This window comes from Arachis ipaensis, chromosome B6 (genome assembly GCF_059453495.1).
Source record: "Arachis ipaensis isolate K30076 ecotype BB chromosome B6, ASM5945349v1, whole genome shotgun sequence".
NCBI classification, from domain to species: domain Eukaryota; kingdom Viridiplantae; phylum Streptophyta; class Magnoliopsida; order Fabales; family Fabaceae; genus Arachis; species Arachis ipaensis.
In genome coordinates, this window is record NC_142441.1 from 4,188,820 (window position 1) to 4,211,983 (window position 23,164).

The 23,164-nt window shown below is 33.6% G+C and overlaps 4 protein-coding genes and 1 long non-coding RNA gene across 5 annotated transcripts; 2 read left to right on the forward strand and 3 right to left on the reverse strand.

Moving 5' to 3' along the window:
• Positions 1-3,082: 3,082 nt before the first annotated feature.
• Positions 3,083-5,342, reverse strand: LOC107645438 (cytochrome P450 93A3-like). The gene is made up of 2 exons (XM_016349461.3): positions 4,300-5,342; positions 3,083-4,014 (listed from the first exon to the last, which is right to left on the reverse strand). The coding sequence occupies exons 1-2, from the start codon at positions 5,263-5,265 to the stop codon at positions 3,382-3,384; spliced, it is 1,599 nt and encodes a 532-aa protein (XP_016204947.1). The 5' UTR covers positions 5,266-5,342; the 3' UTR covers positions 3,083-3,381.
• A 1,936-nt stretch (positions 5,343-7,278) lies between these two features.
• LOC107647913 (cytochrome P450 93A3-like) lies at positions 7,279-9,051 on the reverse strand. The gene is made up of 2 exons (XM_021103752.2): positions 8,086-9,051; positions 7,279-7,997 (listed from the first exon to the last, which is right to left on the reverse strand). Exons 1-2 carry the CDS (start codon positions 9,049-9,051, stop codon positions 7,359-7,361), a joined length of 1,605 nt encoding a protein of 534 aa, XP_020959411.1. The 3' UTR covers positions 7,279-7,358.
• Positions 9,052-9,582: 531 nt separating this feature from the next.
• Positions 9,583-13,227, reverse strand: LOC107645439 (3,9-dihydroxypterocarpan 6A-monooxygenase). Its single transcript, XM_016349462.3, has 2 exons — positions 12,197-13,227; positions 9,583-10,406 (listed from the first exon to the last, which is right to left on the reverse strand). Exons 1-2 carry the CDS (start codon positions 13,124-13,126, stop codon positions 9,753-9,755), a joined length of 1,584 nt encoding a protein of 527 aa, XP_016204948.1. The 5' UTR covers positions 13,127-13,227; the 3' UTR covers positions 9,583-9,752.
• A 5,991-nt stretch (positions 13,228-19,218) lies between these two features.
• On the forward strand, positions 19,219-20,197 carry LOC107647914 (cyclin-D3-1-like). The gene is made up of 4 exons (XM_088491377.1): positions 19,219-19,279; positions 19,773-19,859; positions 19,956-19,993; positions 20,078-20,197. Exons 1-4 carry the CDS (start codon positions 19,219-19,221, stop codon positions 20,195-20,197), a joined length of 306 nt encoding a protein of 101 aa, XP_088347503.1.
• Positions 20,198-20,400: 203 nt separating this feature from the next.
• LOC148554445 (uncharacterized) lies at positions 20,401-21,116 on the forward strand. The gene is made up of 3 exons (XR_015885989.1): positions 20,401-20,418; positions 20,735-20,834; positions 21,033-21,116. It is a non-coding gene; the product is annotated as an uncharacterized LOC148554445 (long non-coding RNA).
• Positions 21,117-23,164: the final 2,048 nt, after the last annotated feature.

Sequence of the window (23,164 nt, forward strand, 5' to 3'; positions counted from 1 at the left end):
TTTTAAAAAAATCGAGTAATCTTTTTCTTAATAATACAATCGAAATATCTCTCTTTTTATATAGAATAATGCTACACATTCAAGTTTTTTTTTTTTTTTTTTGTTAAACAAGCCTAACCAAATTAATCTAAGATAACAAAAATCAGTTATGACTAACATTATTCTATGTCTTATTGTTTAACTTGGTTAGACTTAGTTTATAAAAAGACTTGAATGTGTAGTATTACTTTTATATATATATATATATACTTATTTAAAAATTTACTTCTCATATAATTAGAAGTCAATTCTTATTGAGATTTATAATTAAGAAAGTTCTTTAAATTAATGCATATGTTACTAAAAAAAATAAAAACTAATTTAAAAAAGATAAATAATACTCTTTCAAGTCGATGTCTAAAAAAAACATAAACTCCATTTAAATTGAGAATTGATCATTCTAATGACATGTAATATGAAATTTTTAAATTGATTATAAAGTACCAAAAATTGAATTAAAAATTATTGTGGGATCAAATTTAATAATTTAGTGGGGGGCAAATAAATATTATTATCATATACTACTCAAAAAATTTTCAAATTGTAGTGGGGGCGCTTGCTCCACAACCACCCACTTAGATCCGTCCCTGCATGCAACAAATGTATTATATTACAGAAATATTATGCGCATATAAAAATTAGTCGCTAAATCAATTATCACGTATTTATATATAAATATATTTATTATTTAACTTATTTTTAATATATATATATATATATATATATATATTATATTTTTTATATATTACTTGATACGGTCGTTACAAATCCGATGTCATAATTTGGCATTATATATAATAACTCGGCATTATGCACCATAACTCAGCACTTTACGTTATAACTTGGCATTATACGTTACAATTAGACTCAACGGACTACATCCTGAAATAAAAATGTCCGACCAGACATTATCATTTATTAAAACCTATTAATTGCTCTTCAATTCAGATGATCAATAGAAACGTAACCGACCTATTTTATCTCACCTATAAAGGTATGATATTTTATCTTCAAACGATACATTGAATTCTCAATACTGACTTAAGTTTCGGAGTGCCTTTGCAGGTACACTCCTCCCTTGTTTTTTGCTTACACTCCGCGCAATTGGACATCCCCTGGAGTAAAGCTCGGACTTCCACAAAGCTCAAAGGTCGGCACCGAAGATAACAACTCGGCGTCGATTCCCAGGAGCCGAGCTCTCCCCTCAGGTATCCATAGAAGAACAATTGGCGCCCACCGTGGGGTCTCGAAATAAACACCATTCTTTCTATATGCCCCATTTCCTTCAAATGGCTTCAAACTTACCTGCACCTTTGTAAACAAAGGTCATATAGTAAATCATTAAGGCCCGAAAAAGGCCGAGCTATATCTATTTTCCAATTTATATCAATCATCTCTATTTTTCGATTTATATCAAATATCTCTATTTGCCAATTTATATCTGATATCTCTATTTGCCGATCTATATCTGATTTTCCAATCTACATCTATTATATCTATTTGCCGATCTATATCTGTCATCTCTACTTTTCGATTTATATCTGTTATCTCTATTTGCCGATCTTTATCAGTTATCTCTAGTTGCCAATTTATATCTGATATCTCTATTTGCCAATTTATATCTAATATCTCTATTTGCCGATCTATATCTGTCATCTCTACTTTTCGATTTATATCTGTTATCTCTATTTGCCGATCTTTATCAGTTATCTCTAGTTGCCAATTTATATCTAATATCTCTATTTGCCAAATTATATCTGATATCTCTATTTGCCGATTTATATATGATTTTTCAATCTACATCTCTTATATCTATTTGCCGATCTATATCTGTCATCTCTATTTGCCGATTTATATCTGTTATCTCTATTTGCCAATGTATATCTGTTATATCTATTTTTCGATCCGTATCTATCATATCTATTTGCAGATTTATATTTGTTATCTCTATTTGCCGATCTATATCTGTCATCTCTATTTGCCGACCTATATCTGTTATCTCTATTCGCCGACCTATATCTGTTTTTCTATTTTCAAATCTATATCTTTTATTTCTGTTTTCAGATTTATATCAATCATTATCCGAGCTATATCAATCATTATCGTTTCTATATCAATCATTATCAGTTATTGTCAAATCTATATCAACTATCATCAGATCTGTATCAACGATCTTCAATCAATTATTCATTCGCGATAATTCTTCAATTTAAAGTCGCATCGTTTACACATGCGCAATCAAACACAATCTTCAATCAATTATCCATTCACGATAATTCTTCAATTCAAAGTCGCATCGTTTACACATGCGCAATCAAACTCAATCTTCAATTCTGAACTATGACTATCAACAGTCAACAAACTCAATCACATAGCATACAAGTACAAACACTTATCCATTCGCGACAACTCTTCAATTCAAAGTCGCATCGTTTACACATGCGCAATCAAACTTAATCAAATCACCAAACAACGGTGAACTAACTCAATATTCTCGCCCAACCAATTCACTTTTATCAAAATCGTCTCAGCAACTATTCAAATTAACTATTCAGTTCCATGAAAAACCTAATCGTTGCATCTATTAAATCAACGATTTAAAATTACATTGGAAAAATCAAAAGCACAATCAATGACATGACTACTACACTTTCCAATACACGTTAACTTCAAATCACGTCTGAAATTCAAATTATTTATTATTTTAATAAAGTAAGTTGATCTGGGGGCTCCATACCTATAACTCAAATTGCCGAGTTATAACTAAAAAAGCTCAACCTACTTTATCAAAATATAGCCAGGCTAAGTTTGGGGGCTATAATACGGCCGTTACAAATTCGATGTCATAATTCGGCATTATATACAATAACTCGGCATTATGCACTATAACTCGGCACTTTATGTTATAACTCAGCGTTATACGTTACAATCAGACTCAACGGACTACATCCTGGAATAAAAACGTCCGACCAGTCATTATCATTTATTAAAACCTATTAATTGCTTTTCAATTCAGATGATCAATAGAAACGTAACCGACCTATTTTATCTCACGTATAAAGGTATGATATTTTATCTTCAAACGATACATTGAATTCTCAATAATGACTTAAGCTTCGGAGTGCCTTTGCAGGTACACTCCTCCCTTGTTTCTTGCTCACGCTCCGCGCAATTGGACATCCCTTCGGAGTAAAGCTCGGACTTCCACAAAGTTCAAAGATCGGCACCGAAGATAACAACTCGGCGTAGATTCCCAGGAGTCGAGCTCTCCCCTCAGGTATCCATACAAGAACATTACTAATTTAATAATTTAAATTTTGCATAATATCGTTCATTATAGGATTATATATCTTGTGATATAGAAGGAAAAGGATTAAGCCTTGGAAGTGGGAGAGCAATGAGAGGGTGAGCCCTCGGATTAACAATTCCAGCAGGCTTCTCTTCCATGTCAAGGATCTTTTCATCATCATGAAGCTTCCATTCAAAGCACTGAATCATGGCAGCGAGAGTGACATGCGCAATTTGCAAAGCCAGAGAGATTCCAGGGCACATTCTTCTTCCACTCCCAAATGGAATCAACTCATATTGCTGTCCTCTTACATCCATATGTTTCCCAATGAATCTCTCGGGCCTGAACTCCAACGGATTCTCCCAGTGGTTAGGGTCCCTACCAATGGCCCACACATTCACGAACAACCGACACTTTGCTGGAATCTCGTAACCATTTACTATGGCCCTTCTAGAACACTGCCTGAATAGCAATGGGCCTGCAGGGTGAAGCCTTAGTGTTTCTTTCACAATGGCTTGAATGTAAGCAAGGTTGGGAATGTCCGATTCTTCAACAATCCTCTTCTTTCCAACCACCGAATCCACCTCTTGACGCGCTTTCTCCATAACGTCTGGATTCTTCATTAACTCTGCCATCGCCCATTCCATTGTCACAGCCGTTGTATCTGTCCCTGCCACAAGTATGTCCTACAAAGTTGACATTAATTACTACTGTTAACAATATTAATGTGAAGAAAACTATTAGTGTTTGTGGTGCTAGTAGTAAAAATGTACTTATCAAATTAGTTACATGTACGAGTCAAGTAGTCAGTTTTGTCCAAGCTAGTAACTATCAAATCTCAATACAGAGTAATCAGATTCATTATTCTTCCAATTTCTCACTATTCATGACCATGATAGGTCCCAATCATATGAAAATAATTAAACAAAATTTTAGCTACTTGCACATATATGGATATTGGATGGACATACCATTATGAAGGCCTTGATGTTTTCGGTATCCAATTTGATATCAGCGGTTTCATCTTCAGATATGTGAAGAAGAACATCAAGTATATCCCTTGCACCCTCACCCTTGTTCTTTTTACTTTCATGTTTATGCTCCTCAATCGCTCTGTCCAGCAAGCCATCGAACCTTACCCGAATCTCCTTGAGTTTCTTCTTGAATCCCTGAACATCAAGATCCTTCAAGAACCACAAGAAGTCCGACAAGTTGAACTTCCCCGTCAGCTCCGCCGTGTCCGCCACCAGCTTCCTCACCACCTCCTCGTCACTCTCTCCGTCCCCACAACTCGTCTGCCTCATAATCATCCTTGAAACAATGTTGTTGGAGAGAGTCATGAGTTGTGCCCCGACATCCACGGCCTCACCAGCCACCCCTTTCTTCACCAACACGCTAAGGAACCTCCTTGTCTCTTGCTGCCGCACGTGGAGGAGCTGATGGAGCATTTTGCCGCCGAGGAGCTCCGACATGCACACCTTCTTCATGAATTTCCAGTAAGGTCCGTACGGGGCAAACAAAAAGTCCTTGAAGCCGTAAGTTAGGGTCTCTATGGCCACTGTCTGCGCGGGGCGGTCGGAGAAGGAGGTTTCGTGTGTTTTAAGGAATTCCCTAGCTGCCTCGGCGGTGGACACCACGACGCAAGGGGCGGAGCCGAGGTAGAGGTGAATGATGGGTCCATAGCGGGTTGAGAACTTGTAGAAATCTTGGTGTGGTGTTGATGAGAGGAGGTGGAGGTGGCCAATGATTGGTAGGGCTTTTGGACCCGGCGGAAGCGGCAAAGAAGAATGGTTTTGCTTTCTTTTTCTTAGTATTATGGATCCAATGAAGATGGTAGAAACTGCGCAAATTAACAACACTTGAATGTAGGATTGTAAGTCTGCCATATTTTGTTTAAGAATTTCCATATATGATATCATCTTATATATAACTTGCATTGAATCATTCACTTGAATAGCTCGTCTAGACCGTTTTACATTTCCATTAAATTTTCTTCGAAAACAGATAGATTTCTAAAGTAAGCTCTCACATAGAGACGTAATCAGATGGGATGTAGCCAAAATATCAAGTTCATTAGCATTATTAAAAAATTATAAATAATTTTAGAGAGACAATCATTTAAAATTATTTTATTTAATTTATTATTTATAATTTTATATATATAATATGTAAATTATATATTTATTGTGTATAAAATTATTCATTTATTTTACTAATAATTAAAGAATACGAAATAAAAAATTTTAAACTATTTTAGATTAATTTTTATTGTCTTATAAATATTTTTTAAAAATTAAATTAGATATATATATTTTGTTTTTTTAAATAATATTTTTATATTAAAATTTATTATTATATATTTATGTATGAATATATATAATTTAATTTATTTTTAATATTTATTTTATATTTTAAAATATATTATATACTGTTGGTTAATTTTAATAAGTAATTTTAATATACACTTAGTAGCATGGTTAATATTTTTTACTCATTGATCCAATTTAATAATTTACGGATTAAATCAAATGGGATACGTAGATATAAAATATTTCAAATTAAAAAAAATCGCTTCTAACTTTTTTTCTCCTCTTTTTGACATGTTTTACTTCAAAAAAGTTATTTAACGTTAATTTTTTAAATGATAAAAATTAAAAATTAAAATTAAAAAATTTAATAAATAATATATTTTTATTTATTTATTTTTTTTATCAAATACAGAAAAACTTGAACGACAACTTTTTTAGATAAATATAAAAAAATTATATCATTTGGGATAGGGGTGCACAGATCCGGCCCGGTCCGAAGGCCCGACTCGGTTCCGAACACTTTAGGGGTTGATTTGGTGTGATTTCATCGGGGGTTTAGGGTCGGATAAGGGTCTCAAAAATAGACCCGGTCATTATTTTGGGTCGGGTCCGGGCCATGGCTCGGGTCACCCGAAGTCAGCCTGGTGGCCCGGTCATCATACACAATTAATATTTTGTGTTATTAGTGATGGATCATGACTATTCTTATGTGGAATTTAAGTATTGTAAACCTTAATATTTTGTGTTATTAGTCATTATAAGACTATAAGTTAATGTTTTATGTTTAGAATGCATAAGACTTTAGACTAATGCATAATATTGTGTTATTTGTATTGATTTAAATATTTGGTATTATTAGACAATATTAGTATTGATTGTGGTTTTGCTTTAGTATTGATTGTGGTTATACTTTAATTTTAAAGAAGGGTTGGTTCTTGTTATATTTTTTTAAGTGAATTTTATCATGTTAAATAATGGTTGAAGTCTTGGAAATTTGGATATTTTTACATGCTAGCTTACAAGAAGATATCAACGTAATGTAATGTTAACGGTCCGGTTTTCACCCGGTTTTTATCCGATATAATTGTGACCCGAAAGTGTATTGGTTTTATCGGATTTAGGGTCAGGTTCGAATCTAATAAATAGACTCGGTGTATATTTCGAATTGGATCTGAATCACATCAAACCTGGCTTCATCGAGCCCATGTGCACTTCTAATTTGAGATATAATTCATTGACATATATTTTTATTTATTTATTTATTATCAAACCTACCAGATTAAATCTACGGGTATAATAAAATATATTTGCGGATCAAAACGAATATTTAATATATTTTTATTTATTTATTTATTTATTATCCGTGAATTTCGGATCCAATCCCTCTGTATGTAACAAATCTCTCAAATTCAAACCATTCATTTATTGACTTTGGATCCAACCTCCCCCAGCTAATGCCACATCACATTCATAAAAGAGAAGTACTAGGAGTTAGTAATTTTTGTATTTTGTAACCATCAATTAATTATTAATAATATTTTTAATGATGTGAAATTATATTTAATAATAAAAAATTATTTACTTTTTTTTATAATTAAATATTAACCACAAAATACAAAAAAAATTGCTAGTTCCTAAACTTTCTCTTCTAAAAAAAAGGCGTATTTATGGATAAGCGGCCACTGACATGGAAATTCAAGATTTGTAGCCGCCATATTATTTCACATGGATGGAAAGGGACTAAGCCTAGGCAGAGGGACACAAATCAAGGGACAAGCCCTGGAAAGAGTCAACCCTGGTTTCTCTTCCATATCAACAATCTCACTGCCACCGCCGCTAACCTTCCATTCAAAGCACTGCACCATTGCACCAAGGTTGGCCTGCACTACTTGTAAGGCTAGTGAGGTTCCAGGGCATCCTCTTCTACCACTCCCAAATGGAATCATATGCAAGTGTTGCCCCCTAACATCTAACTGCCTCTTCCCACTTTCTTCTTCAACAAGAAACCTCTCTGGCTTGAACTCCAGTGGGTTTTCCCAGTAATTTGGGTCCCTTCCAATAGCCCAAATATTAACAAACAATTGTGTCTTTGCCGGAATCTCGTAGCCCCATATGGTGCAATCCTCAGATGATTCTCTAACTGTCATTGGACCTGTTGGGTGAATTCTCAGTGTTTCTTTGACTATAGCTTGAAGATAAGGAAGGTTGACAATGTCTGATTCTTCTACTATCCTATTATTTCCAACCACGGTTTTGATCTCTTGCCTTGCCCTCTCCATCACTTGAGGGTGATTTATCAACTCAGCTAGACCCCATTCTATAGTTAATGCTGAAGTGTCTGTTCCTGCTATAAATATGTCCTGCAATATTGATGAAAATGAAATTGGTAAGTTCAAAAATTAATGCTTCTAGATATAATTTTTATATATACGAGAATCTGAAACTTACCAAGATGAAGGCCTTGATGTTCTCTTTAGTCAAACGTATCTCAGAGTTATCATCTTCATGTATGTCCAATAATATATCAAGTAGGTCTTTGATTTCACCATCTTCTCCTTCCTTCTTCCTCTTCATCCTTTCCCCTTGATGTTCCTTGATCACTCTCTCCATCATGGAATCAAACCTGTTCCGAATCTCCTCAACCCTTTTTCTAAAACCCTGCAAGTCCCAGTTCTTGAGGAACCAAATGAAATCCGAAGCATTAAACTTCCCGGTAAGTTCTGCTGTGTCCTGCACCAGCTTCCGCACCTCCTCAGCCTCACCATCATCTTCCATATGGGTCTTGCTCATGATCATCCTCGAGATAACGTTATTCGAAAGCTTCAAGAGTTCTCCTCCAACATCAACAGCTTCACCAGCCATCCCTCTCTTAAGCAATAACCCCAAGAATCTCTCTGTCTCTTGCCTCCTCAATGGTAAAAGCTGGTTTAGCGTGTCGCCTCCGAGAAGTTCAGACATGCAAATCTTTTTCATGAACTTCCAGTAAGGTCCATATGGGGCAAAGGAGAAGTCTTGAGAACCATATGTAAGATAATCAACAGCGAGATTTCGAGGCCGGTTTGAGAAGGAAGATTCATGAGTCTTGAGGAATTCTTTTGCGGATTCTGGTGTGGAAGCTACTACACAAGGGACAGAACCAAGTTTAATGTGCATTATAGGTCCATAGCGGATTGAGAGTTTGTGAAGAGCTTGGTGAGGAATTGGAGCAAGAAGATGAAGGTGTCCAATTATGGGAAGGGACAGTGGACTTGGCGGTTTGTTATGAGACTTGTTCTTTTTTCTGTTGAATATGGCTCTAACTATGATTGTGGAAATTAACCATATCATGAAAAGTTGAATATAATCTTTGTAATCATAATCACCAGCCATTTTATGAAACTTCCTCTTCTTGAAGTTGTGTATATAGGTTATCATGTGGTTCTATCATATATAATTAGAAGGGTGATAGACTTGGTTAATTTACTAGTATATATGTTATGTTTGATATGTTTTGTTTTGTGCTTTGGCAACAGGCATGTAAGTGTTTGCATTTTATTCAAACTTTTTTGTGAAGGCCGGCAATTATTGAGGTATCTTGTGACCAAATCCAAACTCAAATAGAATTTTGACATTCATCTGTTGTTGTCCTCATATGCAAAGAAAGCTCTGTTATTGTTATATATAGAAATGAGTTTGAAGTAGTTTATAATTAATCTATTCATGTGTTTTATTTTTTATTAATCTCCTTTACATGTTGTTAATTGTAAAATCACAAGTAATGGCCAAACTAGAACTATTGTTTTAAGTTTTAGTCCTTCTCCTTGGGAAAAGATCCATACATATTAATCTAAATAATTGCCGGATATGAGATTGTTTTATTGATTTCAATAGAAATAAGAGAAGAGAAAGGTAGACTGTATCACATAAATTGAAGTCATATATTGTAAGGGTCCCAAAATGAATCAATGAAAATAAGATACAAAATTCTTACAAGAATTTTATTTTCAACTTCATTGATAAAAACTTGGTAGTTGGTACAACAAATAAAGACACATTCTATTTACATACCTGTCACATAAAAATATTTTTATTATTTATTTTTACATAAAAATATTTTTATGTGTAATTTTAGACATTTAAGCCGACAGAGAAAAGGGATTAAAACATGTAACAGGGTAACAAACAAGTGGTTGTGCCAATGCCATAGAAAAAGAGGAGCCTTCTTCCATGTTAACCCTATCTCCACCTTTGATTCTCCAATCAAAGCATTGGATCAACGCAGCAACCGTCAGATTTATGACCGTCAAAGCAAGAGAAGCTCCAGGGCAACCCCTCTTACCAAACCCAAACGGAATATACCTGAAATCGTTAACACTCATTTTAATGAAACGTTCCTTTAAATAATAATGATCACCATAGACCCCATCATCGAAGAATCTCTCAGGGATAAAATCTTCCGGGTTGGGCCATGCTTCTGGGTCCCGCATAATGGCGTAGATATTGATAATTGTTCTTGTTTGGCTCTTCACAGTGTAGCCATTGATGCTGAAATCTTCTGCAGCCTCTCTCAAAGATAACGGTGCCGTTGGATGGAGCCTCATAGCTTCCTTTATAACAGCCTGGAGGTAAGGAAGATTTGGAACGTCGGATTCGTTGACCAGCCTGGTTGACCCCACCACTGCGTCAATCTCTGCCCTCAACCTCTTCAATACTGTTGGGTGGTTTAAGATCTCTGCCATGGTCCATTGCACTGACACTGAACTGGAGTCCGTTCCCGCAAGGAAAATATCCTTGCATTATTCCACGCACCACAAATAAATTTAGTGTGTATTTGAATTAAAATTTATAAATAAGAATTTGTATAAAATTAATTTTATAAAATTGATTTTGATTAAAAATAAATTGATATAAATATAATTTATGTTTGATATTAAAAATAAATTTATAATTCAAATTTGGTGAAGACTCGTATACTAGTTTATGTAGTTACCTTCGTGTAGAATGATATTAGAAAATTATTAGATAATTTATAATTTGATTAAATTATTATATAATAAATTTTAAATATTAATTTTAAATAAAAATAAAAATTACATTTTGCTAACACTAATAAAAAATATTTAACTTTTTTTTAAACCAAGGATGATTAAAAAAATTTCCAATGTAGGGTCGGCATAAATAATCTTCTCCACGTCAACGGCAAAGTATAAATTCATGAATAGATTAAAAATATTAAATCTTAATCTATAAGGTGCTTCAAGTTGTGAGTGCATTAGACTTCTTTATTGATTTGAGTAAACCACTAAAAATATTTCAAAAGATTTACTTGCTTACATGATAAACTCGTTTTTAAAATATAACCAAAAAATTTATTTTCTATAAATAACAAAATACTTTTATATTTGACAAGTAATTTTGTATTTGACAAAAGTAGAAAGTAAAGAAAAAAAATTCGATCCGTCCACCCCCACATATCTGATCTGTATTCGGTTTGAATTTGTTTGAAAATATATCTAATCTGTTGGTCTATTAGGTATTATCCGATCCGATTTATATACACATAAGATCACATATCGATATCGGATATTGGTATCACATCTGCGAATTCAATCTGATAGATGCGATCAAAAAATTAAAAAAAATAAAAAATATATGTTTGGTTATTTTATTTATTCTTTTATTATCGGTTATTTATTTTTATTATTTAAAAAAATATTGAATAATATTTTGAAGTAAAACAGATCAAAAGAAGAAAAAAAAAGTATCTTCACGAAGAAATTAAAAGTTAGAACTATAGATATTTTTTTAATTTGATGTCTCATCATATATGCATAATGATCCGATATGATTTAATTTTTTGATTCAATTTTATCCGTGTACAACTTTTGAAAAAAGGTTTGAGCATATAATTCAAATTTTTGAGGTAGTATTTGAATAATTATTTAAAAGGTACATACAAAAAATAAAACAAAATTAATTTTTAAATTTTTTTTAAATTATTTCTATTCACAACTTTTTTCATTATTTGTTTAAAAAAATTATAAAATTACTAAATTTTAAAAATAAAAAAGCCTAAATTTTTTAATTATAATTGAAAAAAATCTATCAAAAATAACACTTAAATCTTTTAGGCTGCATTTTTTAGGAGGGTTGAACACTAAGACACGCACACAGAGACAAAAAAAAATTATATTTAACAGATGAGATATAAATAGAGATATTATGTTAAAAGATATTAAATTAATGTATTTTGTTTATAAATATATTTTTTATTATTCTTGTTAATTTTTTATAATTTTATTTTTTTATTATTATATATTTTTTTTAAATTTTTAATAAAAAAATGAGAATAAATTAAATTTTTATAATTTGTTCTAGTCTATCATCAAATAAAATACAAAAATACAAAATTTTGTGTCTCTATTTTTTGTGTCTTGTTTTTAATGTTTTATCATGTCCTATTCTTGTAAACAAATGTAGTCTTAAAAGGATAGTTAAATCTTTGGAGAGTATTGTTAGCTTACCCTTGGGTAATTAATTACAATGAAATGCATGGCAAGAAGAAAAAAAAAGAACTTACTCGGAAGAAGGCCTTGATATGATTCCTTGTTAATCTCACTTGAGCATTTGGATCTCTATAGACTTGCAACAAAACGTCCATCATGTCCCATGTTTCTCCTTCATTATCATTCTTCTTCTCATGTTCCTCCATGATCCTCTCCACGATCTGGTCAAATCTAGTGAGTGTTTTCAAAAGTCTTTTCCCATACCCAAATAAGTCCAGTTTACCCAAAGGCCCAAGAACATCACCAATGCTAAATTTGGCACCAAGTTCAAGAAACTCCTTCACCAAACCATGAATCTCCACAGCATCATCATCGCTATTCTTATCTTTGTCCAGACATGTAGTGCTCATGGCCGTCCTACATAGGATATTGTTGGTCAAAGTAGTAAGCTCAAAACCCAAATCACACTCTCTGCCCTCACTAGAACAAACCATAAGTGATTTCAAGAGCTTCTTAATCTCTTGTTCCCTTACGTGCATGAATCTCCCGAGCTGAGAACTCGAGAGAAGTTCATTCATGCATAGCTTCTTCATGAACCTCCAATAAGGCCCATAAGGTGCAAAAACAAAATCACACCCTTCATAGAGGTTGTACTCAGAGGAGGACCCAATGTGAGGCCTGTTAATGAAATTGATTTCATTGGTTTTCAACACTTGTTTTGCAACTTGTGCGTTGGAGACAAGTATGAAAGTTGAGGCACCTAAACGAAGCTGAATCAGAGGGCCATAGAGTTTAGCCAAGGCTTGGAATGACTTTGGTATTACTGATGAGCCTATAAGGTGAAGGTGTCCGATTATGGGTAGTGATGGTGGTGATGGTGGTGTTTGAATTCTGGGATTTGTTCTTGTTTTGCCAATTAGGTACTTGAGGAGTGAAATCAAAACAACAAGACTTAACCATGAGAACATGTAAAACACAATGCTAATAGCACTTGTAGCAGCCATGGTTCAGTTTTGGACTTTTAGGACTGATATATATAGATATTGCTGCTTCTTTATCTTGGACTTCAGAACATGCAATTGCAAATTAATGGGGGATTTCTTGGGGGTTCGATGAAATTTTTAAAATTATCTTATATACTTAAAAAATTGATAATACACGTCTTATAAGACATAGCATTGTATTATATTATAGAAAAGCTTTCAAGTATACTGGTACATCAATGTTTTAATAAATTTTAATTGTTAATTTTAATTATATATATTATATATATTTTTTATAATTAAAATTAACGGCTAAAAATTATGAAAATATTATGTACATATATATTTAAAAAAAATTTTAATATTGTATTATATATTGTTTTTTTTTTTACTTAGAAAGAATTCAATCTAAAATGAAACAGGTTAAATAAATAATAAAGATAGGACTTTTACTTAAAACACTCTATGCTAAATCAAGAATATTGTACTTATTATTACATTTTTTCGATAAGTGAAGTATCATTCTCGAAACATGATAAGATACCAAAATTTTACAAAATATCAAGCATAACAAAAGACATTTTAATGCCACGTATATTGTAACTCTTTTAATACGAGTTGATGCTTAGATCATCTGTTCATACTTATTAAAATATTAGATGACCTAAAACCTGCAAAATAGGAGGGATATTTTATGTATTTTAAGAAATTAAAATTATTTTATACACTTAAAAAAGGATTTTTTCTAGAATAAAATATAAAAAATAATTAATTTTCGAAATAAGATATTTGAACATTAATTTTTAGAATACGATTTTTTTTTGGAATTAAGGGCAAGTTCGTCGCACCCCCAGCGAACTCTATAAATTATGGAGTTCGCTGCACCCCCGACAAACTCTAAGTTGGGTTTCCAAAATAAAAGCATGCCTGTTGGAGAGCGGAGCTGAGAACTATAATTTCATTCTCCACTTTCGTTCTCATTGTTGACATTTTTTCTCTACAATGTCAAGGAATTCATTGTTATCCATTCATTATGATAGTGAAATAGTATATGATGAAGAAGGTTCTATCGTTTTTAGATCAGGGTAACCGATAATTACCTATATGACACCAGATGTCAAGAGTCTAACAGCGTTGAAGAATCTGATATTGCATTCCGTCGAAAAAAATATTTACTACAGACATCCAGCCGGAGTAAATGGCAGTTTGTCTTATAAAAGGTATATCACAGTTGTCTTGTCTCTGTTGATAGTATATTTATTAGACAACGGTTGTGAGAAATATTTCTGTTATTTTGAATTAGGTATTGTTTATGTGACAACCAGGATGTATGTCTTATAAGGTCGTGGAACAACCGATGAACAAATGTTCATCTGTTGGAATTATTTGTGTTTCTCGTTGAGTTAGGTGGCCAAGGATCATCTGCAGATACTGTCGATGATAGTCCATTAAATGGAGCTGTTAGACGAAATATCAGAAGGATGATAGTGGATCTAAATATGCCACCTGAAGGTAGTCAAGAGGGATCTAATGTTGAAGTTCGTAATACTGATTTGATGGATGACGATGTTAAAAGTAATAAGGGTTTTGCTATCAAGGATCCGATGATAGATCAGTCTGAAATTAACCCCGATGACGGAGACGATGCTGATGATGAACCACCCGAAATTTCTGATGATGGTAACGAGGAAGAAGAGATGAACTTCTACAGTGACATACAAATTACTCTGACACAGCTGCCATACGACCGGCCAGATCACCTCTCTAGGTTGAATCTTGATGCAATGACTTCAGATTGGTCGTTTACCCATAGAGGCCCCAAAAAGAATCCAAGCAATGAGTTTGAGATTGGACAATAATTTCAGAACAAGGAAGAAGTCATATTGGCAGTTAAAAGGTATAGCATCAGGAGGGCTGCGGAATACAAAATAGTAGAGAATAACCAGTTGAGGTATAATGCACAGTGTATCCAGTTCGAGCCCAGTTGTACTTGGAGCATACTCATATCATATTGCCGAAAGTAAGAAAAGTGGGAGGTTATGAGATACACTAATCATCATACTTGCATGCAAACTTCGATGGGGCAAGACCATCGTAGGTTGGATTCGAAGGTGATTGCTCAACACATTTTCACAATGGTCTAAGCGGATCCAACAATCAGCATCAGAATTCTGTAAGGAGGTGTGGAGAATCACTTCAGTTACAAGGCATCCTACAGAAAGGTTTGACTTGCAAAACAGAGAGTCATTGCTAGAATATATGGCGATTGGGAGGAGTCATACAACGAGTTTCTTCGTTGGTTATTCGCTATGCAGATGCACTTGCCCGATAAAATTTATTTCATTATGGTTATTCGCTATTAAAAAATACACCATCTACAATATGCTAACTGAAAATGGGTCTTTAGGTACTTGGGTGCAACTTGTGACACAGCATTGGCCTGGTTCTGCCGACACAATAATGTTTCATCGGATTTTTTGGACATTTTCACCGTGTGTTAAGGCTTTCAAGCATTGCAAGCCACTTATTTCTATTGATGACACCCACTTATATAGTAAATACGGTAGGACGTTGCTGATGGCCATATCTCAAGATGGTAACGCAAACATTTTGCCTATTGCATTTGCCGTTGTTGAGGGTGAGACGAAGGATGGATGGTCGTTCTTTCTTTCATATCTGTGGCAACATGTGACACCACAACCCGGTATCTTAGTGATTTCAGACAGACACAAATCAATTAATGGTGCGTTGAATGCCGAGGAAAGCTTATGGAAACCACCTCATGCCTTTCAGGCATTTTGTACAAGACATATTGCTGCCAACTTCATGACTCACTTCAAGAACAAGGACTTGAAGAAGGTTCTGGTTAACGCAGCGTATTCGAAGTCGCAGCATGAGTTCACTCATTATTTTGGCCGTCTAAGGAGCAAAAATGTAGCAATCACAAATTGGCTTGAAGAAATGCTACGGCCACAGTGGGCATAGTATGCGGATGAAGGTCGTCGATTTGGTCACATGACGACGAATATCTCCAAGTGCATTAACCCTGTGATAAAGGGTTCTTGCATACCGTGTTGTGGAACCATGTGAGCTTCACAGTCCACTTGATCTGTGACTGTCTGTCATCTGGGTCAAGAACAGCACCCAGTAGTTGCTGACATAAGTCCTCAATGGTCCGTCCCTGATGGTGCTGCTCCCAACCACCTATGTATCCACTCATAAGATCACCGTCGATCTTGAGTCCCAGCTAATAGGCCACGTCCTGCAGGGTGATAGTCATCTCCCCGCATGGTAGATGAAACGTGTGGGATTCAGGCATGCACCTCTCTATCAGCGCCGAGGCACCATATAGGCCACATACTCAAACCCGGATCGTTTGAGATAGGGCCTAATTTGCTCCGGCAGCCGTGTCATCAAATTCCGCTGGGTGCACAAGATCCGAGGCGTCTACCAAACAGAAACAAAAAATTAAAAAAAAAGGATGGCGAACACATAAAATAACAAGTTCACTATTTATTAATTATAATAAAATAAACAATAGTGATAAAAGTGTACCACTCAATCAAGTCTGCTAGCAATGTGCTCAACCTGATCCAATCTGTAAAGCATATCCTCATAACCCAATAACTACTGCTCCATCTAACCACACTCTAGTAAAATAAAATAACATATACTGAACTCAGTTCCTTTTACATTAACTAAATTCTTAAAAAACATATTTAAACCTGCTAATTGTCTACCTTACTTCTTAATCACTTTATAAACTTACTAATTAAAGTTTAACCCAACTACATGAGGCCATCAACTAACACCCTAACAACCCTAATCAATAACTAATTGAACCATAATCATGTTTCTTCCTAGTCTAACCTAACCTAACTAATTATTCCACTAATTACCTTATAATTCACAACTTAAACTAACTATTCTGACTAAACTAACTAAGAATTCACTAACAACTTATACTAATTAACATGTTATAAACAATAAACAGCAACTGTACTTGAAAACAATAACATAAAAAAGCTGAACTAATTAACATGTTATATACTCTAACTAACATGTAAACAGTAAATCTATAACTTTAACTAACATGCAACCACTAACCAGTAACTTTAACTAATATGTAAACAGTAACTCTAACTAACATATTATTTACTGACCTGAAACTGAGGATGTCGTAGATAACGAACTTTACGGACGTCGAAAGACAGAAAAAAAAGAACAAAATAAATTTGGAGGAGAGATTTAGAAAGAAAGGGACAAATGAGAATAGCCCCACCACCTTTATATACTATGCTGAACCCAACCTAAAATTCGTCGGGAGTGCGGCGAATTTCATAATTTATATAGAGTTTGTCGGAGGTGTGACGAACTTGCCCTTAATTCCAAAAAAAAAATCACATTCTAAAAATTAAAGTTCAAATATCTTGTTTTCGGAAATTAATTATTTTTTATATTTTATCCTTAAAAAAATCCCTTAAAAAGATAATATATGTGTGTATACATACCGGTCACAAGGCACATCCCTCATGTATTATATAGTTATATATTTAGGAAGACCCTCTAGAGTAAAAGAATAAAAATAATATATTTTATGAGTTTTTTTAATGAGCGTTATGATAAAATAATGTATTTAAAAAATTAGTGATAAAGAGTATATTTAATGTAAATAAAAAAATTTTAGGATAAAAATAAAATTTAAAAATATTTTTAAAATTTTTATCAAATTTTAAAAATAAAAAATATACTAACACAAGACGAAAAGTGATATATTATATTCTAACAATTTTATTAAAAAATATTTATTTTATATTATTATCATTTTTGTTATGAAAATTAAATTTAATCAACGTTAGTTCATGATTAAATTTAGTATATAATTTTATTAGAAATCTTAGAAAGGAAGAATTTTCAATTTTTTTTATTTTCATAATCTGTTATTTGAAGAGTTATAAAATATATTAAATTACAATAATATATATTTATCGTCACTACTAGAAAACTAGTTATTACAGATAGATATTTCTGACGAATTTTATCCTACGGAAATACAGATGGAATTTCAGAAGAATTTTTTGTCGGAAAACAAAAAAAACGAATTAGCATAAATTACAGACAGAAAAAAAATCCGTCGATAATTCTGTCAAAAAAATTAATTTATTTTTGTGAAAAATAATTACAGACAGAAAATCCGTCAGTAATTAAATAAACAGAATATTGTGATTTTATAAAATTATTACAGACAAAAAATCTGTCTGTAATTTAAAATAATCCATTGGAAATATTAAAATAAAGGATTGGTTAATGTTACTCTCAAAGTCTCAATCCCTCATTTCACCTTTTTTTTTTTACGTTTTCCTTGGATTACTGCCATGGCTTCTCTCTCTCCATCGAAGATTTGACGTCCTCCGCTGTCGCGCCACCGCCGCCGCTCGCGTCGCACAAGCTCCCTCCACCACCTCTCTCATCGCGTTTGCTCCCTTCATCACCATTGTCGCACGAGCTCTCTCTGTCGTGCTCTTGTCTTACGAGCTCCCTCTGCTGCCGCTCTCGTCGCTGCTTCTTCTCTCCTCGCCAGAGGTTTGTCATCGTCTCTTCTCATCACCGTTAGTTCGGGTAGGCCTTCGCCTCCTTCTCATCCCTAACCCTAACCCTTCCATTGTGACTCTGTTCTGATTTCATTATCCCTAGCCCTATCCGTAGCGCTAACCCTGTCCTTTCCCTATTTTGCTTGAAGTTGAAAATCAAAGAATACGATCCAGGAGAGCTCTTATGTTTGCAAATCAGCTGTTGCTGCTGCAGAGAACTGAGTTTCTAAATTCTAAGGTATGAATTTTGTATGTTCCTGTAATTTGTGAAATCTGAAACATAAAAATTTCTATGATTGTGGTATAGAATGAAGTTTGTTTATGAACTATATATTTGAATTGCTAAGATTTTTTATCTGGAATTTGCATGTTCTTGTTCCTTCCAGTTCTTGTTATGACTTATGAACTATATATAAAATTCTCTTCAAGTGCTAAATATCATTGTTATTCTTTTCTTTTTACTTAGTGAATATACGAAGTTTGTGTTAGAAGCCCTTGAACTGTTGGATACCATAAAGAACTATGAGAGCCGTGACTCCACAGGATGGTTTGCTCTTAAATCTACATGTTCTTATCTTTCTTGGTACTGATACTAATTTTCTGGTTTGAAGATACTACATGTTTTTTGTTACAAATTCTATAGAGATTAGTTTTCTCACAATGATAACTACATGAAATATTGATTTATAACAGAATTTCTATGGTGGTGTATATTAAGGAAGCAAATACAAAGATTAGCTGCTGTTGTCTTTCATGGGAAAAACTATGCTATAGTGATCTCCCCAACTGACTTGACACTGCTGCCTCTTACTATGTCATGAAAAGAATTAAATCCCTTGATCATAAAGATGCCATTCAAAGGACAGTTATTGCATCAATCCATCAGCCTAGTGCTGAAGTTTTTCAATTCTTTGATAATCTCTGTTTGTTCTCTGCTGGCAAAACAGTTTACATTGGACTTGCTTCTGCTGCAATTCAGGTTAATATACAACTAAGAACCAACTAACTAACTAGTTCATATTTTCAATGCCCATCATTTCTATAATACTATCATAAGAACATCATCTTGTATGTAGTTTTTCGCTTCCAATGGTTTTCCTTGTCCTGCTCTTCAAAACCCCTCAGATCATATTCTAAAAAGTATAAACAAGGACTTCGATCAGGTAATAAGCTTCCCAATGCCTCTTTTCTTTTCTTTAACAATTCAGTTGTTCTAAATGAGATTTCCTCTGTCACTTGCATCTTTTTGGCTGCTAAAGTTGAAGAAACTCAAGTGCCTCTTCTCTTGGACCTTCAAGTACGTGTTTTTTTCTCCTTTATATCAAAAAACTTATCATGAGGTTTCTAATAATGTGATTATTTGATCATGAATTATCATCAGGTTGAAGATGCAAAATATGTGTTTGAGTCAAAGACTATTCAGAGAATGGAGCTTCTGATTCTGTCCACCTTGAATTGGAAGATGCACCCTATGACCCCACTCTCAGCGATTGAAGAATAGGTGGATTTGACACAGCACATGCTGTAGCTAGGTAATTTTGTTATCGGTTCTTTTTTTTTCTTTTTGGCTAATGAAACATATTTCATGGATTTGAATTTTAGTGTGTAAGTTTGATTTAATTTTCAGGGCATATGATCGAGCTGTGATCAAATTCCGTGGCATTGATGCAGATATCAATTTCAACGTCAGTGATTATAACGAAGATATAAAGCAAAATATATGTAATTGATTGACCAAATCTATGCACGCCTTTGCCAGAAGATATCCACATTGCTTCTTTATTGTTCCAAATCTGTTTCTGCTTATATGCAATAAAATCAATTTATTTCATTGCCTTGGCTTTTATTTCTTCTCCCAAAGTTTCCTTCTATTTTGTGTTGACGTACTATGTGAATGTGAATGGTTTAGTCTATTTTAACTTTTTAGTTGATTCTCGTGCTTGCTCATATTTTTGGATTGTCTTAGTCGTGCCTTTCATCTGAGTCTCGTGCTTATGTGTAAATATTTTGCCTAGTTCATGTTCTCAATCTTTGTCAGGTCCCACGAGGAAAAACGATCTGCTTATGCACCCCAATTCGGAGTGAGGTATGATGGAGTTTATAGAATAGAGAAATGCTGGCGTAAGAAGGGAATACAAGTAAGATACTAGGAAATCCTTGTAATTAATTAATTTAATAGAGAGATAGGCTTATGAAAGGTACATGTTGCCTTGGACTTTCCTATAAAGACTTTAACCATCTCTTAAACCACTTTGATTTGATGCCTTTGCAGTTATTACTATGTATGAGATTCTTAAGTTGATATAATTTTGCTTCTTGCTTCATTAATTTTGCAGAGTTTGCTTGCCTCTTGTGTCGCAAGGTGTTGAGCGTCCCTGTGACAACTCCTTGTGGCCACAACCTTTTCTGGCAAAAGCTTTATCAGAAAGAGGGGAAGCGAAGATGGGCGCACCTTGCGAGCACAAAAGAATGTTATGAAATGCTCTTCATGTTCAATTGACATAGCTGAATTGCTTCAGAACCCAGAGGTAGTACATCATGTCTCTTTCTAATTGTCTGAGCATATTGTTGGTGATGGTATTTGGGAAAGCTTGAATTTGGTTTTACTCCCAAACTATTTTAATTAGGAAGGTGGATGTTATTGCCATTGACTATCTGTTTTTGCTTCTTGTTTTATATTTGACACCAAATGTGGATAACTTCAAATCCAACCCTTAATTTGTTCTATTTTCTGTTAACCCAAAGTCACTGAAAAATCTTAGGCCTTCTTTGAAATGAGATTCAATGGAGAGTTGGCAAGTTTAATTAGGTGGTGTTCACATTTAGAAATAAATCTTCTAAAGAGGAGCATTCATAAATATGCAATTTACAGTTTGTATGTGATCTTGCGATTATATTTATGTTGTTTCTGGCCTTTGCAATAGGTTAACAGACACATGATGAGCACGATAAAAACTCTCCTCCGCGAGGCTGAGATAGAAGAGAGTTCTGAAGTGTCCAATGACAAAAATAATGAAAATATAGAGACTGTGAATGATGATGATGGGACAGAAGTTTCAAAACATTGTGATTCAGGTGAGAATGTCCTAGAGGAGATCAAGGACAATGACTTGAATCAGCCACACAAGCGCAGAAAGGGTGCTGGTGATTCAGCTATTGTGAACAATGAGGAGCAAATCGATGTGGCAATAGATTAGATTGGAGTCTACCATGGAGTGAAGAATCATGTAACTCAGATTAGATTGGAGAGTTTAAACTTTAAAGAGAGCATGAGGAAATAGTTTTAAAACTTAGGCTGAAAGTCCTGCCCTTCTTTGTTGTAGTTTAAAAGAAATTTTGGGGTATCTTTTTATTGAGACAGTGAGATATTGGATAATGGTGTTGAAAAATAACATCCATTTTATAGGTATTATGTAATGAATATTATGTTTATCTATGTGATTTTTGGCTTTTTTTTTTCAATTTATAGTGTGTTTGATGGAGTAAATTTAGAAAACAAATCTAAAGTATTTATTTTGCAATAGAAAAATAAAAAAAAAATCTATTTTACCTTACAGACGATTTTATAGACGGATTTTCTGTCTGTAATTAGAGTGTAAGATGATTCTCCAAAGTTCAAATTACAGACGGAAAATCTGTCGGAAAATCTGTCTGTAATTACAGACGGATAATCCGTCGAAAAATCCGTCTGTAATTACAGACGGAAAATTCGTCTGAAAATTCGTCTATAATTCAGACGAAAAATCCGTCGAAAAATCCGTCTGTAATTACAGAGGAAAAATCCGTCGGAAAGTTCTTCAGGAAATGGATGGAGAATTTACAGAGGGAAAATCCGTTGGTAACTGGTAAAAATTTGTCGGTAATTTTCCGACGGAATAAAAATCCGTCGGTAAATAATTTCTGACGGGACTTTTACATAGGGACAAAATCCGTCGGTAATTTCGTCGGTAACCAAAAATCTGTCTGTAATAAAGACCAAATCTGTCTGTAAATCTGTCTGTATTAATCAATTTTCTAGTTGTGCGTTAGGATGGTATTATAAGATATATAAGAATATTAATTAAATAAAAAAACTTAAATAAAAATAAAAAATAGAAAAAATTAAATTACATGACTTGTATCATATTTGTAAGCGTTAAATATGATAAAAAAAAAAAAAAAAGTGACGGAGTAATTAATCGCTAACACGTATGAAGAATTTCATTATTTTTAATTAAAAATAATTGAGTTGTGCTAGAGTAGTAAAGAACTTGATAGCCTGGTGATAATTGAGTAGTTGATTTTTTTTTTTCCAAAATTGTGTGTTTAAACCTTGAAATATGCAAAGTTTTTTTTGTCTTTTTTTATTTACACTACATACTGATGTCATTATATTAAAAAGAAAAAAAAAAAAAAAAGGTTGCCAACACACAACGAAAAGAAAGAAGAGAAAAACTATGACTTTACGTACATATTTGAAATAAAAGGT

Excerpts from the sequence above, each read along its gene's own strand:
- LOC107647914 (XM_088491377.1), top strand. The coding sequence starts at position 19,219 with ATGAGAGCCGTGACTCCACAGGATGGTTTGCTCTTAAATCTACATGTT. Across the intron at positions 19,280-19,772 it reads ACATGTTCTTATCTTTCTTG|TTTTTCGCTTCCAATGGTTT; the intron begins GTACTGATACTA and ends TCTTGTATGTAG. Across the intron at positions 19,994-20,077 it reads CTCTTCTCTTGGACCTTCAA|GTTGAAGATGCAAAATATGT; the intron begins GTACGTGTTTTT and ends AATTATCATCAG.
- LOC107645439 (XM_016349462.3), bottom strand. The coding sequence starts at position 13,126 with ATGGCTGCTACAAGTGCTATTAGCATTGTGTTTTACATGTTCTCATGG. Across the intron at positions 10,407-12,196 it reads ATATCAAGGCCTTCTTCCGA|GATATTTTCCTTGCGGGAAC; the intron begins GTAAGTTCTTTT and ends GAATAATGCAAG.
- LOC107647913 (XM_021103752.2), bottom strand. The coding sequence starts at position 9,051 with ATGATAACCTATATACACAACTTCAAGAAGAGGAAGTTTCATAAAATG. Across the intron at positions 7,998-8,085 it reads ACATCAAGGCCTTCATCTTG|GACATATTTATAGCAGGAAC; the intron begins GTAAGTTTCAGA and ends TCAATATTGCAG.
- LOC107645438 (XM_016349461.3), bottom strand. The coding sequence starts at position 5,265 with ATGCAAGTTATATATAAGATGATATCATATATGGAAATTCTTAAACAA. Across the intron at positions 4,015-4,299 it reads ACATCAAGGCCTTCATAATG|GACATACTTGTGGCAGGGAC; the intron begins GTATGTCCATCC and ends TCAACTTTGTAG.